The 16,056-nt window shown below is 35.1% G+C and overlaps 1 protein-coding gene across 22 annotated transcripts in view; it reads right to left on the bottom strand.

The window, feature by feature from the left end:
* Positions 1 to 16,056, bottom strand: part of MYT1L (myelin transcription factor 1 like) — a 304,897-nt gene that overhangs the window by 46,175 nt on the left and 242,666 nt on the right. For 11 of the 22 annotated variants that reach the window (XM_064412028.1, XM_064412032.1, XM_064412038.1 and 8 more), the window contains 4 exons: positions 13,681 to 13,917; positions 11,891 to 12,012; positions 11,466 to 11,528; positions 10,899 to 10,967 (listed from right to left, as the gene is read on the bottom strand). In XM_064412028.1, the coding sequence (XP_064268098.1) occupies positions 10,899 to 10,967; positions 11,466 to 11,528; positions 11,891 to 12,012; positions 13,681 to 13,917 (491 nt within the window). Of the gene's footprint in view, positions 1 to 1,128; positions 1,237 to 4,461; positions 4,565 to 10,898; positions 10,968 to 11,465; positions 11,529 to 11,890; positions 12,013 to 13,680; positions 13,918 to 16,056 lie in introns of those variants that run through there. The other 11 variants (XM_064412045.1, XM_064412042.1, XM_064412034.1 and 8 more) reach the window with 4 other exon arrangements.

Raw genomic sequence — 16,056 nt, 5'->3', positions numbered from 1 at the left:
ATTACATTTACTTTACCTTTGAATGGAAGTATCTTCATTGACATGAACAGATAAAAAGAAGTTTTTCTTAGCCTTTAAGACAATCCCACTTCCTTTTGAATTTTAAGATAGAATAAAAATATTTTTGAGAATGTTCTTGATTACATAAGACCTTATATGAAGATATAAACACATCTGGTCTGTGGTACATTAACATTCACGAGAATTTTGCAGAAATTTGAGATATGTGGTCCTGATGTGTTTACTTATTACCATTTGTGAATCAGCAGCATTTACTCTGGCTTCAGTAGAGTTAACACAAAAATTTGTAAAAATGAAATGAAAATCAAATTATTATTAAACATAGTATTCTGAATAATAGTTTTACATACAAAAGTTGCTGAAAATTTTGCATTGAATATCAGTAACTTTTAATTCACAGAGGTTTATTGTATCAAATAGGATCCAACAAAAGTTAAGAGCTGCCTTACTAATACTTGTATAATTAAACTTTAAAAATACTCTTTTCTTTTTAAATGAATAGTGATAGGACTCTATCTTTGACAGTATCAACATGAAAGTGGTTTTGTCAAATGGAAACTCAAGTGGAACTTGGCCTTATAATATCGCTCTCACTCCATTAAAAACATGCTACTAGGGATGCTACATGCTACTTTTCCTACTTAGGGAAAGCTTTTCAAAGCTGCAGAACATAATCTTGGATCTGAAGTCTGCTAAAGATAGTGGGAGGTGTTCTATTGGCACAGTTGCCCAGGGATGCTGTGGATGCCCCATCCCTGGAGGTATTTAAGGCCAGGTTGGATGGTGTTAAGTAACCTGGTCTAGTGGAAGGTGCCCCTGCCCATGGTAGAGGGGTTGAAACTAGATGATTTTTAAAGTTTGTTCCAACCCAAACCTTTCTGTGATTCTATGATTCTATCATTTAAAAATATTTCAGACTAGGTCTCAGTAAAAAATTAGAACCATTAAAGGACTTTTTCTGTGCATGGGAATGTTGAAGAATAAACCTTAATTGGTTTAAAAAAGTAAAGAAAAAATTCTTAATAATTTCATTCTTTCAGATTCTTCACACTCAAGCCAAAGAAGTTGTATTTGGTATTATTCAAAAGCAAGGCCCTCGCCCCTCCTTCATGACACCTATACTTATAGAAAGTACTTACGCTTTCCTGACAGGTGTTGCTTGATTAGTGCATCAGAAGAAAACAAACCACCACCTACAATGGTTCCTGGAGAAGCCTTGAGGAGAAACCCATGAGCTATCATTTTTAAAAATTATTCAGTTATTTTCATATAAATTTTTACGATTCCCCTGAAGTTTTTTCCTCTAATTTTTTTTTACAACTCTTACTCATCGGGAACAAAACCATTTTTCTCTGCAGTGTTCAGCATATCTCTGCAGTGTTTATCATAACCATCATTTACAGCTTTTAAATTAAAACTTATTTGTGAAATGCCCAGCAGTTACTGAAATTACTCCCCATGAAAGAATAACTCTGGGATTTAAAAGAAAAAAATACAAATATTTTAAAGAAATAATTAAGATTTTTTTTTATTCTTTACCAATGTCTGACATCATGTCTGATTATTACTGAAACAGGGATTCTAATCATAGAGTCAAAACCAAATGTTTTTTACCTATTAAACTCTGAATTCAGGATTCAACAGATTGCATTTAAAGCAGGGTACTTTTATTTCTTTTGGCTATCACTAGTTTCTACAAGGATACAAAAAAACCCTAAGCTCATAGTTTTACTGGTAAAAGCATTCAGTTGTGATTGTGTAATTCTTTAGAATACTTTTGGTGTGCACCATGTATTCAAGAAAAGTGCCAAACTGGCCTAGAAAAAAATAGTTTTCTACCTGTAAAAAAGAAAATAAAGTCTGTGACTTGGTTTTCTTATAAACTGCATCTGTATGTTTTGATTCTTTTCCTATTTAATATGGAAGAAAAATACTTGGGTATGCAATCTCTTCTGAATAAATTATAGTTCTTTTAACTGATCCTATGCTTTCATAATGATGTTTCCATTAATTTGCAGTCTGAAAATTTGGAAACTAGGTTCTGTTCATCTTGGTGTACTGTTAACTCTGAAGCCTGAAGAAGGCATTTTAAATATCACTCTGACTGACTACTTTACAGCTCATTATTTGAATTAAATTATGTCAATCTTATAACTCTGGAAACTATATCTTAAATATAATTTAATCAGATTAATTTGTTGAAGGATCTTTTTTCCTTTTGTTTTCCACAGTCCAAAAAAATAACACTTAATGATAGCAATGCACTTATATTTTAGTCCTCTGCCTCCTTATTACAGAAAACATGTACTGCTGAAGCTGAGTACAGTGCAAGCACAGTCAAGCATACAAAAATAATCAGTGATGGCCAGTGGTAAAATACTCCTCAAAATTTAAGGTTGTTTCATACAACTGAGGCCATGCTGTAAGAGCACAGTGTTGTTATCTGTGGAAGGAGAGAAATCAACAGACTTTGAAGCAGTGGAAATTCTGTGTGTGTTAGGGTAGAAGAGCAGTTTTTACATGCAGATGAGCAAATGTAAATTCCACTTACTGGGAATACAAAAATATTGTAAAAGAAGATTATGATGAGGTGTTTATGAGGGATATGGGATATTTTAGAGATATAAAACATTGATATAGATACTACAGTGCTGCAAAAAATGTGTGCCACATAAAGTCCCAACAGGACTGAGATAAAAGTAAAGGGATGAATTTAACTGCATGGCGAAATCAGATGTTACTGTGCAGATACAGACACCACAAAATCAAGTTAGCAACTGGCCATTTTAAGAAACCAAATAATGCAAGGAATTCTGTAACTTCAAAAAATTTAAATAAGGCAATCAAACATGAATGCTAACCCAAGAGAGCAGCTGAGGGCATCTGTCCAGATCATCACTGTTGTATCTTAGCGTAACTCTTCCAAAGGCAGCAGAGCTATGCCAATTTACACCAACTGAGGATCTGGACAATCATGTTTAGGACTTCAAGTGACAAAATTACTTTTATTTTGGGGTATATATTAAAGGGTTTTGGCAAGTCTGACCAAACACAGAAAGTGCAAAACACAGCATTTTTAACTCCCCTTTTAGCAACTGTATAGTTTATGCAACTTCCCATGGGGATTGCCTCAGCACTTGGGATATACCACAGCATCATGTTGCAGATCTTTCCAGATCTGGATGGAATGAGCAATTGGTTATGATCTGTTGACTTGAAGCAAAAATGATCAACACCACAATGGGAGTCTGCACAATTACCAAATTGTGCCAAAGAAAAGACCCTTGAATTGATTACAAGCAAATGCCAGGCTGAATGAGATTAATTATGTAGGACAAGTTCAATGACAAAGAAGTATGAGCAAACCCAAGGAAGACAGAGGCAACTGTACAAATGGAAAAACTCCAAGACAAGAAGGCCTTAGAGAGATTCATTGGGCATATTAACACAGCTAAACAAATTCATTTATAATTAATCACAATTAAGCACTCCTCTCAGAATAGTTGCTTAGAAACTGCACAGTATGGCACTAGAATGACTGACAAGAGAAAAGTTTTGAAAATTAAAATAAACCATCAAACAAACATTCACACTGAAATATTTGGTGATTAGTGAAGCGCTAGGAACTAAGGAATGCATCTTCAAAACTGCCTAAGTTGTTATTGCAGACACCGAATTCCAATTTCAAAGTTAGGCATATAGAAGTTGCAGGGATGTGGATGCCCACCACTTATGTTCCTTCTAAAAACGAAGACTCTTTAAGTCATACAGTTTGCTTTGAAAAAATTACTCTAATTCAGTGATTGTTCATCTGAATTGAGACTATTTTGGTAATAACTGAGTGGCAAATGGTTTTAAATACTGATTCAAATCCAAACAGCAAAAAAATATAAGCTACTGTTATCTTTTGCTTTGAATAATTAAGTACATAAAGAAACAGGTCATGAACTGTTTGGCCATTGTAGATGCCACTATGCAAAGGAAGCCTCTCATTTCAGAGCGTTTCATAGTATTGACAACTTACTAAGGCCCTGATTCTGCAAGGTGCTTCATGCAAACAATTTCGTGCCTGCATGGAACATTTCACAGCATCAGAGATACTGATATGCAGATGGCTTTTAAGGAGCTTTTTAGAGAGTACATGCTTTTAAGACTACCTCTGAGTAATGAAAACAATGATGTAGGGTCTTATGTAAACAAAACTCAAGTGTTTTCCATTTCAGAGACAAAAGTTGACAAACTTAAGTGAGAAAAATGGAATGACTCAACCTTACCAGAGTCTGAATGAGTTATTCTAACAGAGAAAAAGCCCAGCCACTTCCATATGTAAAACTTATTGCGACTACAGAGATGAGGTTGCTGCAGATGATGGGTCTCTATACAAAGGACATTATCATAACACCACACAACATGAGGTTGGAAATGCTAGGTATAACCTACAGTGCCCATTTGAGTATTGAGAAGTGCAGGAACAGAGCCCAAGGTGTTCTGTTCTGGCCAGGCATGCATGCTGCCATCAAAGATAAGGTATCCAAGTGGAAATCTGCAATAAATACAGGAAACAAAAATGCAAAAAAAACCCACTGAAACCACATAAGATTCCTAATTTCACTTGGCCCAAGGATTGTTGAGCAAAATGGGAAAGATTATTCCTTATAGGTGAACTAACAGTTGGGGATCTATGTTCCTTGGTTTTGTTTTTAATAATTTAAGTTAGACTAGCACACTAACTTGCAATTTAAGAACACATAAAAAACTACAGTTTGTTCATTTTTTTTTTACCACAACATTGCAGATAAATTAATAAAACACTATCATTTACAAATGGCTCACTCAAGCACTTTTTAGCTTTTCTCCAAATACATCACATCTGATCCTTGCAATCACATTTCCTATACAAAAGTTAGCTAAAGCATCAAGGAATTTCAAAAAGTGTCTGCAGATTCAAAGGATACATACTTAGCATCAAAGAAGTATTTCAACTTAAAACAAGATTACTTACTAGGCTCAACAACCTTAGTATTCAAGAAAAACTGTAATAACAACTTCTATTAAGTTTCCATGTAGAAAAAAAAAGAGACATAAACAACAGGAGTAAAAAGGGGATAATAGGAATGGAAATGATTATTTCTCTTGCAGCAAAGAGTAATTTTCTAAGATAAAAGGGAGTGAAAACTATATAATGGGTCTCAGTCTTGCTGCATTCTTATAGGAGGACAGATATAATCTCAATGGGAAAAGGGAAGAGGAAAGTGGGAAAGGGAAGGCAAGGCAAGGGATAATACTTCTTGGCAGATGAAACAACAAATGCACATTCAGGAACACCTCAAGTGGAAAACACAGGATGTAGGTGGAGAATTCACTCCAGCAGGTAAACAGAATTCTTCACGAATACCTGGTTTGAGTACATAAAGTGATTGTATATTGAGAGAGCTATCAAGGTTTAAAATAGTACAGGCACAGGTCAATGTCCAAGAATAATGTGCTTGCCCGTCTAAAGAGGGAAATGTTCTTGTGGTGTTTTACTAATATATCCTAATAATTTGTCTCTTCATTTTAAATTGATATTTTAAAAGGCCTATTTTTCACCAGATGACTACAGCAAGGAGGAAAATACTACTCTTTTCCAGTAATATTTTATTTTTTATATATATCAGAATAAAAACAACAGAAGTTTCTCTGTTTCTGGGAGGATGCCTCTTCTTCCCAGTTCTTGCTGAGCAAGAATCACAGTAAAATCACATCAGTAGAAACAGATAATATATTAGTATAGAAGACTTTCCCTAGAACTATGAGGTAAGACTATCCTTTCTATCACAAAAACACTGTAATGCAGGGAGTTGTTTTTCAAGAAGAATCATGGCTAACAGGGAAAGCTTCATAGAAGCTCACTTTTCTATGTGAACACTGCCAGGGTGACACCTCTGGGAACAGGGAGATGAGTGAAAGGAAGTTAAGAGAAAGAGTAGAAGATCATCAAGAATACGAAAATGACTGTGGCAGAATGACACAGAAAAAAGATGGAGGAACAGAGATTCCAACTCTTAATTTATTGTGGAGAACATGCAAAAAATAGACTGAGCTCATCACTTTGAGTTAAGAAGAGATGTAGGAAACAAAAGCTCTCAGATTTCACTGTAGTGAGGGAAAGGAGGCTGCACTCCTCCCTCCATAGGAAATACCAAAAGACATCCACCAAAGAAAATAAGAAAATCCACACAGATGCTTTGGGACTGAAAGACTGGGCATACTACAACAGTATCAGGAAGTATCCAAACTTGAAGGCACCTGGTTGAACTGCAAATCTTCCTGAGGATCAGATTCTTCAGAATAAGCAACAATGGGATTTTCTGGCAGAAAACTGACCCAAGACAACAAGGGTAGATGTTGAGAATTGGATATTTAGTTCCACAGCAGACCAAACTAACACCTGGTTACCTATATACATAAGGTATATACATAAATGTGTGTGTGTATATGTATCAATGACCTTTGAAAAACTGTGATTATCTTTACATCAAAGTACCACTACATAGAAATAGGTTTGTCACTTTCTGTGAGTCTCTAGTACCTGGGTTCTCAGGTTCCAACATTGTCAGGACACTGAGTAGACATTCTCACAGTCAGGTGTGTTTTAGCTGGGATTGATTTACTGATTAACAAGATGTGTCCTTTTTAAAAAAAAATTAATTCTAGCTTTGGTTTGTTTGGATTTTTTACTTTTATTTGTTTTGAATAAGATTTAAAGTGCTTCAAAATGTTGTTTTTAACAGGATTTATAATTCCACAATGGTATTACAGTTGAGAAGTAATCTTTTCTAACAGAAAACTGTTAGAAAAACCTGCCATGATAAGGGATAAATAAAGAAAACTGATAAGAAAAGGCCCCTTGGTATGATCACACTGAATTTAATTTATGAATACTTTAATATTGGTAGCTGTCACTGGGTGGGCTGTTAACTGCTTTCCTGTTTTAGTTAACTTTACTCATCAATATAGTGTTCCTAGGTCCCTTAAAAATTAGTTGCTTTTCGCAAGTACTATAACCAAAATCTTACTACTGGAAAAGTTTCCAGATATTGCTTTCTCCAGAGAGCTTTAAAGCTGTCATCTTTTTTTTTTTTTTTTTTTTTTTTTTTTTTTTTTTTTTTTTTTTTTTTTCCCCAGTATAAGTAAGACAAAGTAGCAGATATTGTTCTGTTTGCTATTTGAGCTGTGGACGAAAATGAAAAATTGTGTAATCTGCACTGCAAACCTGAGCAAGAACCCTTACAGATGAGAAGCATGGGTGGTAGGGAATAATTATGCTGACTGACCCTGGAACAATTTAATTGGAAGTTGCAACATTATTATTCTGAGAGCCAGGAAATGTGAGCAATGGAATCTTTGAGCCACAATTTCCAAAAGGCACTACAACAAGCATGACTATTAAGCAAAATATTTTCCTAACCTTGTAGGATTCTTATATTATTTTGACTGTGAATATTACATGAATGATATTATTAATTAATATTATTTAACGTGTCTGCTATTTACTATTTTAGTTGGGATTAAAAAAAAATGTGTGAGCAAGATTCCAGTTAGAAAGCTACATTATACATTATTTGTATGTGTTGTGAAATACACACAAAGAGAAATTGTATCAGTAAAATGTGATATGAAGGCTTTACCAGCACATATATGATATTTGATTTGATGGTAAAGCCATAAAAGCATTACATCCTTCCAAATTATGCAGTCCAGAAACATGATTCCTATGCTGTGCTATCAGTTTTTCTGCTACACTATCAATTGTTCTCTGTACCCTGTACATTAAACAAGTATTTGCCAAGAATTTTACAAAGGTTGAAATCTTTATGGAAGGATGGAAAAAAATTACATTGAAAACCTAAACTAGGAATAAAAGATGAAGAAGAGATGAGAACAGTACAGATTGGTAAGGAAAGGACAGAAGGGATCTCAGCTTGGGTTATAGGTTAAAAATGTGTATACATTTCCCTCTACAGCCTGGGGCAGGAGCCAAGGTTACTGATTCTCACTGCTCTTCTGCTGTCAGCAAATATGTGTGAAACATCCCAGCAAGGTTCCCTGTCTCCTCCTGGTGCCAGTCCATGCAGATCACTAAAGCTTCTGCTGCTGTTGGTACGACAGAAGCCCAGGCAACAGAGCAGACACCAAAATGTCCCATGGTGGCTGGTGGCTGGGCAGATGGCCATAGTATCCCGTATTATGGAATTTCTGCTTATTTTCAGCTTCTGCTTCCTCATTTTAGAAACAAGGATATTATACTCCCAGACCTTACACAGAATGTAAATTAAGTGCTTCACAGTGCAAAAATTTCAAAATCAAATTCTCTTATGTAACTTTGGTTTAGCTGCTTTGTGCATGCACGTTACATTTACATGATCACATCTTCTTCCATCTTAAGCAGAGAACAAGAGCATAAATGAGAGCTGTGTAAAGGATGCTGCCATCCATAGGACTCCTACTTCCCTGCTTTAAAATATATGTGGGAAATGCTAAGATGCCTTATTTCTGTCTCTGTACCAACTTCACAGGATGTAGAGACAGAGAACAATAAAAATATAAATGTGATGAAGGCAGGAGATGGGCTGATCGGACAAGGGAGCTTGAGACAGGGAACAGTGTAGAAAAAAAATGATGAAGGAAAACAGGACAGAGTAAATGGGCTAAGTGGAAGCTGGGACTGGTTAAATTTTGGGATAGGAGAAAGGACAGTATGGCTGCTCTGGAACTGGACTGTCCTGCTTTTTCTGCAGAGTTCATCCCTTTTCACAAAGGGTCAATTACATTACATAGATCTGCTAAATTCCCATAACTCCAAGCAAATTCAAGGGTTTGAACATATACAGTTGTCTACAATGTGAAGAACTGACCAATTGTGTCCTAAAAGTATCCACGTGAGCAATCAAAATTATATACCTAAATTTCTGGTTTAAAATGAGGATAATACCAACCCTATTTACTTCAGGGTGTAACTGCAGATGAAAAAAAATTCTTTTATAACTAAATAACTCAATTTATTAGGAAACACTCAGATGTGATGGTAGTGACAAATGTGTGAGTGAATTAATAGGTCTATCTTCAGAAGTAGTGAATAACAGACAGGGCCTCACATGGGATAATAAAGGAAAAGAGAAGAAATTAACTAGTTGCTTATGCAATGATTACTGTCTGCCTAGAAAAATATATGATCAGAAAACAAAGATTTGCCATATAGCGCAAATACAAAGAAGAACTGAGTTAAGTAAGCCTGCTTAAAATTCTGCCATTTTGAAACTTAACAGAGTTTCATGTGTTCAACTGGTATAATGATAACTGCTAAATTAATAATTTATGCTAATGAATAATAAGTAATAAATTTTAAACGTAAAAATATTACTTTAATCTTGCTTTTTGCTTAGGAAAAACTTGAAATAAGTAGAGAGAGTGGCATGGTATAGAAGTGGGATCTCAAGTTTAGGTGTTTTGGGAATTTTTTCTTCCTGGTTTCTACCAGGCAGCCTTGACTGCAGATGTTTGAGAAAAGCAGAGGAGATGAAGTAATTCAGAAACAGCTTCCTAAGAGAAGTAGAAACCTTATAAAGTGTTTGCTTAAAATATTCATGCTGCCTCAAGAGTCTTGACTGTGTTTTGCTTATGCATTCACATTTCCTCAAACTTCTACCATTTGACCCATCCCAACCCAAAATCCAGGTCCAAATCTGAGTTTCTCTGAGGTGTGCATGTCTTTTTCTGCTTATACTTAAATATTTTCCCTGATCTCATTTACATCCCCTTTTGCATAGCACGTATTCTTCTAGCAGCATATATCAGCATGACCTAAACTAATAGTTTCAAAACATTATTTTTCACTTTGTGGGAAATCAGCTGTAAATTTTGCATTTATTGTTTACCTCTAGCAACTAAATTAAGTAAAAACCAGAGAGTAATTTTACTCCAGCAGTTTTCTCATGCTTGCTTTCTTATTTTTCCCATGGTTTACATCAAGAGTTGTTTGGGGTTTTTTAATCGGCGTATATACCGAATTCAAGAAACGTATTGTAAAAACAGAATACTGCCAAGCAGTATGGCAGCATGTGGTATCTATTCATACTTTCCCTACTGAATTTTCCTCATTTCTTGTGAAAATTTTTCCACCTTAATCAAATTACCAGCTCAGAAGCACTGCCCTGCCATAGCACTAATAAATACTATAATTCTTCCACACAGAGTTGCAGTAGAGCATATGTGCAGGAAGACAGAGCAAAGCTAAGTGTCATGATTCTCTAATGTTCATAATTCAAAATTGTTACTCCAAAGAACTGAAAGGAATGGTAAAGAATCCATTTTAAGCAGGGGATAACTAAGTAAACATTAAAAAAACATAGTCACGTGAGAAAATGCATTAGGCTGGTAGCAATGATACGAACCTGGGGAAAATTATGCAAGCGTTTGGGAAAACCAAATTGTTCTCCTTCCAACTGTGTTTGAGAAACTGCAATGCTTTACTGCTTGTGTAATCACAAGTGTTTCATCAGTCTAATTGTATGGGAATTTTCTGTTCTAGCTAGCAAATTCAAAGTTCAGAAAAAAAATTGAAAAGGAATTCAAACATTAAGATGAAATTCCAGAAGTTCTGTCTTTTGTCCATCCCTGCCACCTAATGGACACACAAAAGGACATACTAGGTCAACAGACTTATGTACAGAACCCCCCTGCTGTATGGAATTTCTAGACTTCAATACATGTTCCAAGCAGGATCAGCTCCTTCTGCAGCAGCTCTCCACACAGCATTTCTAATTTCTGACAAAACTTTATACAATTTGCGGTCAAATAAATATTTATAAAGAAAATATTTGTTCTTTATATCTTACTTGAGTTCTTGTGAGCTTGTGGCCAGCATACTCCGAATGCTTTTGTCAGCCAAGGGACAGCCAGATAAACTGTAAGACATGGCAGGACATACAAGTATGTTAATCTTCTCATTAACTGAACACTTGCAAACAAACACAACATAAAAATTAAAAAGTAAAAGTTTGTAATGCAGAAAAGCGATGGGGCAAGTGCTGTAATATTGAATTCCGTAATATAGTTAACCCTCTGAATATATTTAGTTATCAATATTACTTCCAAAATTACATACTGTAAATGTTCTTGTTTGTTTGTTTGTTTCTCTATGAACTAGAAAAATATAACAAAAATATTGGAGATTCCTGGGTTAACTACTTAAATGCTTAAAGAATAGTTTGGAAATTTTAGTAATCTATTTAAAAATAAAAGACGTTTATACAACACACAAATTAGCATGCTTTTAAGATCAACATATATTACTCAAAGGGTTAACACATAGTTCAACGTTTTACTTTGACAGCATTGTTGAGGTAAGCTGAAAACAATAAATTGAAAAGACAGAATCCACCATGAAAAAAATGAAGTCACACCTTCTATGTGAGGCGTAATTACCAGTCACATGACCACTCCCATCACACCCTGGTGTTGGACATCTGCCACCAAACAAAAACAAAAACAGCCAAAATAGTAAGTATGTTTAAAAAAAAACTTTTAAAAGTTTCATTGTTTCCAGTTTAGCTGCAATGACTGCAAGGGGTTTTAAGCATCCTAATCGAAAAGCTGCAAAATGAACAGGTTTAAATGAAAATGGCGTCTCCATACAATATAGCATCATTAAGAACAAGCAAATACACGTTAGCTTATCACTTTACTTAACTGGCAGTTTGAAACATTTATATGCTGCAAATGTTGCATGCTCATACTGCAAGGCGTATATGTATTCGTTGGTTTAAAAAAAGACAAAGAGAGAAAAAGTTAAAAGGAGATAAATAATTTCACCTCACATTATGCTTACGTTATTAAATCCTTTTTGCTCTCTTTGCATTGAGGGTATTTGGGTTTAGGACTTGGGATTGTAACTTCACCAGGATACCTTCTTTCTTCAAGTGCCTCTTGGAAAGGATCCAAATCTTCCGGCTACAGGCAAATATATACATATTAATTTCAGCTAGAGAAGGTCACAACTTACACAAAATAATGCAAAGCAGAGTCATCAGATGGTATCTCCTTCTTATCCTATTCTGACAGAGAAAATTAATGAAATTATTTTATATACTTTCACATACTAAACTTTTGTATAGTATTTGAATATTTGGATGAAGACTTCACAATATGTGAAATATATTATTTATTTAATTAGAAAAATAAAAAGGAAAAAGTCTGTCTTTTTCTGTAGCTGTCACATGACTTTTCTCTAAAGACTCAGGTCTTTTCCCTAAAGTCACTGCACAACAGAGGAAGGCAAAAAAGATTACGAAATGCAGTATCTTATGCATCAAAAAGCCATCTTAAATAGCATTTTTAAGGATTTAGAACGCCTCAAAGATGAAAGAGAAGCAATTTTAACATCTACACATAGAATCTCAGTCTGGGATGAATCTCAGTGGATCTGTCTGGCAAGACAGAATGATATAATTTGAAATTAGTCGTGTTCAGAAATTCAAACCTATCTATTTCAGGAATGCAGTGGTTGAATGCAGGGATTCAGGAATTCCTGCAGATGGTGCTATGAACAACATAGCTGAAGTAGGGAGTTCTTACTCTGAAAAAAATTGCTGCTTTACCTCACATTTCCTTGATAGTGACAGATTTCCTGCCAACTCCAGTGAAATTAATAGCAAAACTGTACCACCAAAGCTAGAATGTATTCAGGCTATCTAGTGAAAATGCCACTTTGTTGTATTATTTCAAAGATACTGAGAACTGTTTTATGGTTTAATTAAAATTGGTAAGAGATGTGCTAAACACAAATGATTAGCCTAATTTTTAGCTATAAACCAACTAGAAGTCCTCAAACAACTAAACTGAACTGAGTGCAGGATTTTAAGCTGCAGAATGGATAAGGGTTAAAACCTGACAGAAAAAAACAGCATCACTGAACTTTGTCAGCAGACCTCTTCAGTGCCCTGTCTATTCTGTTTTGAAAAGCAATAAAAATTCACTGACATATTTTCTTTATTTCCCACTTCTGTTTAAAGGGTATTGCAGCTGTCTTAGTATTGTAAGTAGAAAAGTAACACTGATTTCTTATATCCCTTCTTTGTATTTTTGAGAAAAAGTATTTCATTAATGCAGGCCCTTACACACAGCTATCAAGAGCATATAAGTAATCTAGAAGATTAGTTGAAATAGTTGAAAGCTTACATTATACTATGCTGCTTTGTTTAAATTGATTTCTAAGTAATACATGCTTTCAAATAGCACATCATTTATGGTTTTCAAATTTAGGAGAATATCTTGTCTTCAGAGCTGATTATCCCAGTATTGCACGGTTATGTCAACTTGCTTATACAGAGTAACATAATCTGGATATAGCAAAACATCTTTACTGCAGAAAATATTTGTTAACAAGATGATGCTGTTAGAAAACATGATTCACATTCATGGTTCAAATGTTGTCTTATGGAACTTAGTCACAGATCAGATGTGTGCCAGCATGATATAGTCCTAAAGATTAACCAGCAAAAAAGTCATATTTGTAGAAAACCACCTTATTTTGCTTCCTATTTCCCTCCAAATTGCAGAAAATTAATGAATTACCAAAATTAGACTGCAACAAGAACTATACAGATGAAAAAGACATACATTAATTTCTTTGGAATCATCTTCATCTATCCTACTTGGCTTCATTTTAGTGTAGTCCACTGGCAAGTCCCAGCAGTCACCCTCATTCAGTTGGTAACACCGGTTGTTCATCACGGCTTGTCGTTGTGGGGACATTGGCTCCAGTGGGGTCAAAATGGTGCAGCAACCATCTCGCTGCCTCTGCTTGTTCATGCTCAGATCCAACGTCCCATTTTCATCGACTTCCATATCAGGATTCTGTCAAAATAAGAAAAATATTGTTAATTCAGCTTCACACTGGCAAACTGCTACCTCTTCTTCAATCCTATTGCCTAGCAGAATGATAAAATGCTTTTCCATTCCTGTATAGATTGTAAGCATTGAGCCCCCTCCTACACATAGCATGATGCTGTTACACAACATTAATGCTGTTAAAGTAGATTTCTTCCTGAATGGCTAATTTGATGTTTGGGGGGAAAGGGGAGAGTCTTCAGTACCCCTCTTGCCACCCAGCACATCAGTGCAATATCTGATATATAAAGGAGAAAGCTCTAAAGGTATTTTCTTGCCATTGTCTTTATGTTCTTGATTTATTCCCTGACAGGTGAAGTAACCTGTGAGGTAACATCTGCATAATTCTTGTTTTCAGTCTTGGCATGCATCTGGGTGATTAGAGAAACAAAAACCAGCTAACATCAAATAATCTTTGTTTCTTTTTTTCTTTTACATTAGCAGTCAGTGCTTGAATAGAAAATGTCAGAAAATTAAGCAGGGAGGTAGGGTACCAAAATAAGTCCTTTTGGAAACCATTTGTCAACGAGGAAATGCATTTAAGTTTCACAGCTCCTTCCCTGCAGATGAACACGTATTAACAATTCATGTATCTATTTTGATAATAATTTGTTCCAATTTCTGTGACAACTGGTACTGTGAAAAATGGGATGACTATGGGCTCTTTTGCAAAAACAAACAAGTGTTGACTATTATCTTAGATAAGGAGAAATAAGATATCTTAAAATGAACACAAAATTTAAAAACTAAGGACAGATAAGATAAAAATGTCCACAGAGAATCCTTCATCTTTCAAAAAATGAAGTGTTCTATGAGAAATTTGGTTTCAAAATGAATGTGAATCTGACTGACTCCTTGTATGTCTGGTGACTTTCTTTCCTCCTGAGTAACAACAGAGCTGCAGGAAACCACTGCAAACGCAAATCTCTCTGAATTACTGCCTTTTGTTAGAACTTTTATTTAATTGCTGCTATCTGGCTAATGTAATTTAGAAAGTATTTGTTTATCTCCTCAGAATCATTCCTTCAGTTGCAATATAGTGACACGTTAGGAAAGAGGCCCTTGCTGGCTTAGACAAAGCAGATTTTCAGCATTGTATTCCAACTTCTCCCATCATACTGAATAGAGAAGAACTGCATTTATTTACATGAGAGAAGGAGATTTCACTCTTGAACAGTATTAAATCAATTAATATAAAAAGCAGCGTTTGAAAACAAAGTCCATTCTGGCTTAGAGCATGAATATTACTAATACTTACTGCTACAGGTTTAGTTTGTTATGAATGATCATAACATGAGGCAGTTTGCACAGCAAGGGAAAGCAAACCTTTGTCTATAGGAGAAGAACAGAACATGTCTGCCAGCTCAAAATCTCTCTACAAGCAGAATAAAAATGTTTCCTCTGCACTGCATCTGTCTGCTCAGCCATCTAGTGGTCTCCTGTAGGCAACACTGTACTGTTTGCTTGTGCATGTTAAATACTCATTTTTGAACAGCTATCAGAGCCAACACTTTAAAGTGAAAAATGAAATCTCCTAAATCTTTAACGAATGTTAATACTGCACTGTTTTTACTTAATACAGAAAGCTTAATGACAAAAGCTTTTATTTGTATCTGTATGGCCATTTTATAATATACTGAGGCTGTATGAATATACAGAACAGCAGCCACTCTGCAAGACACATTTTAAGTCACCTGTACTGGAGGATTTGTTCATTTCAAAGATATTAGGCATTGACTTAAGAACTCTGGTATCACAGACAGGCAATAAATTGCAACATACAGCACCACAGATTTCTCTGCACTGAATCTTACAAGCTTAGGTCCCATTTGTGACTTTTAAATGAAAATGCAGAGTTAAATCTTAATCCTTTTGCCAAATGCATGAACCAGACTGCAGTTTGCAAAAAAAACCAATACCCAAACAGTAGTAAAATTAATATCACTTGAGCAATCCAAACATCTTTGGTAATTATAGTAAGAGACAAATTTAAAAAAGGAGTACAGGGTATCTGCATCATTAGTTTATAAAGCCATCATGATTTCCTGTGATACTTGTGAGCAATTTATATCTTTTTTTTTGGTATTTTTTCCCCCCCTGCTTTAG

Source organism: Passer domesticus, chromosome 3, assembly GCF_036417665.1.
Source record: "Passer domesticus isolate bPasDom1 chromosome 3, bPasDom1.hap1, whole genome shotgun sequence".
Classification (NCBI taxonomy): domain Eukaryota; kingdom Metazoa; phylum Chordata; class Aves; order Passeriformes; family Passeridae; genus Passer; species Passer domesticus.
This window is presented reverse-complemented; position numbering and strand designations above follow the sequence as displayed.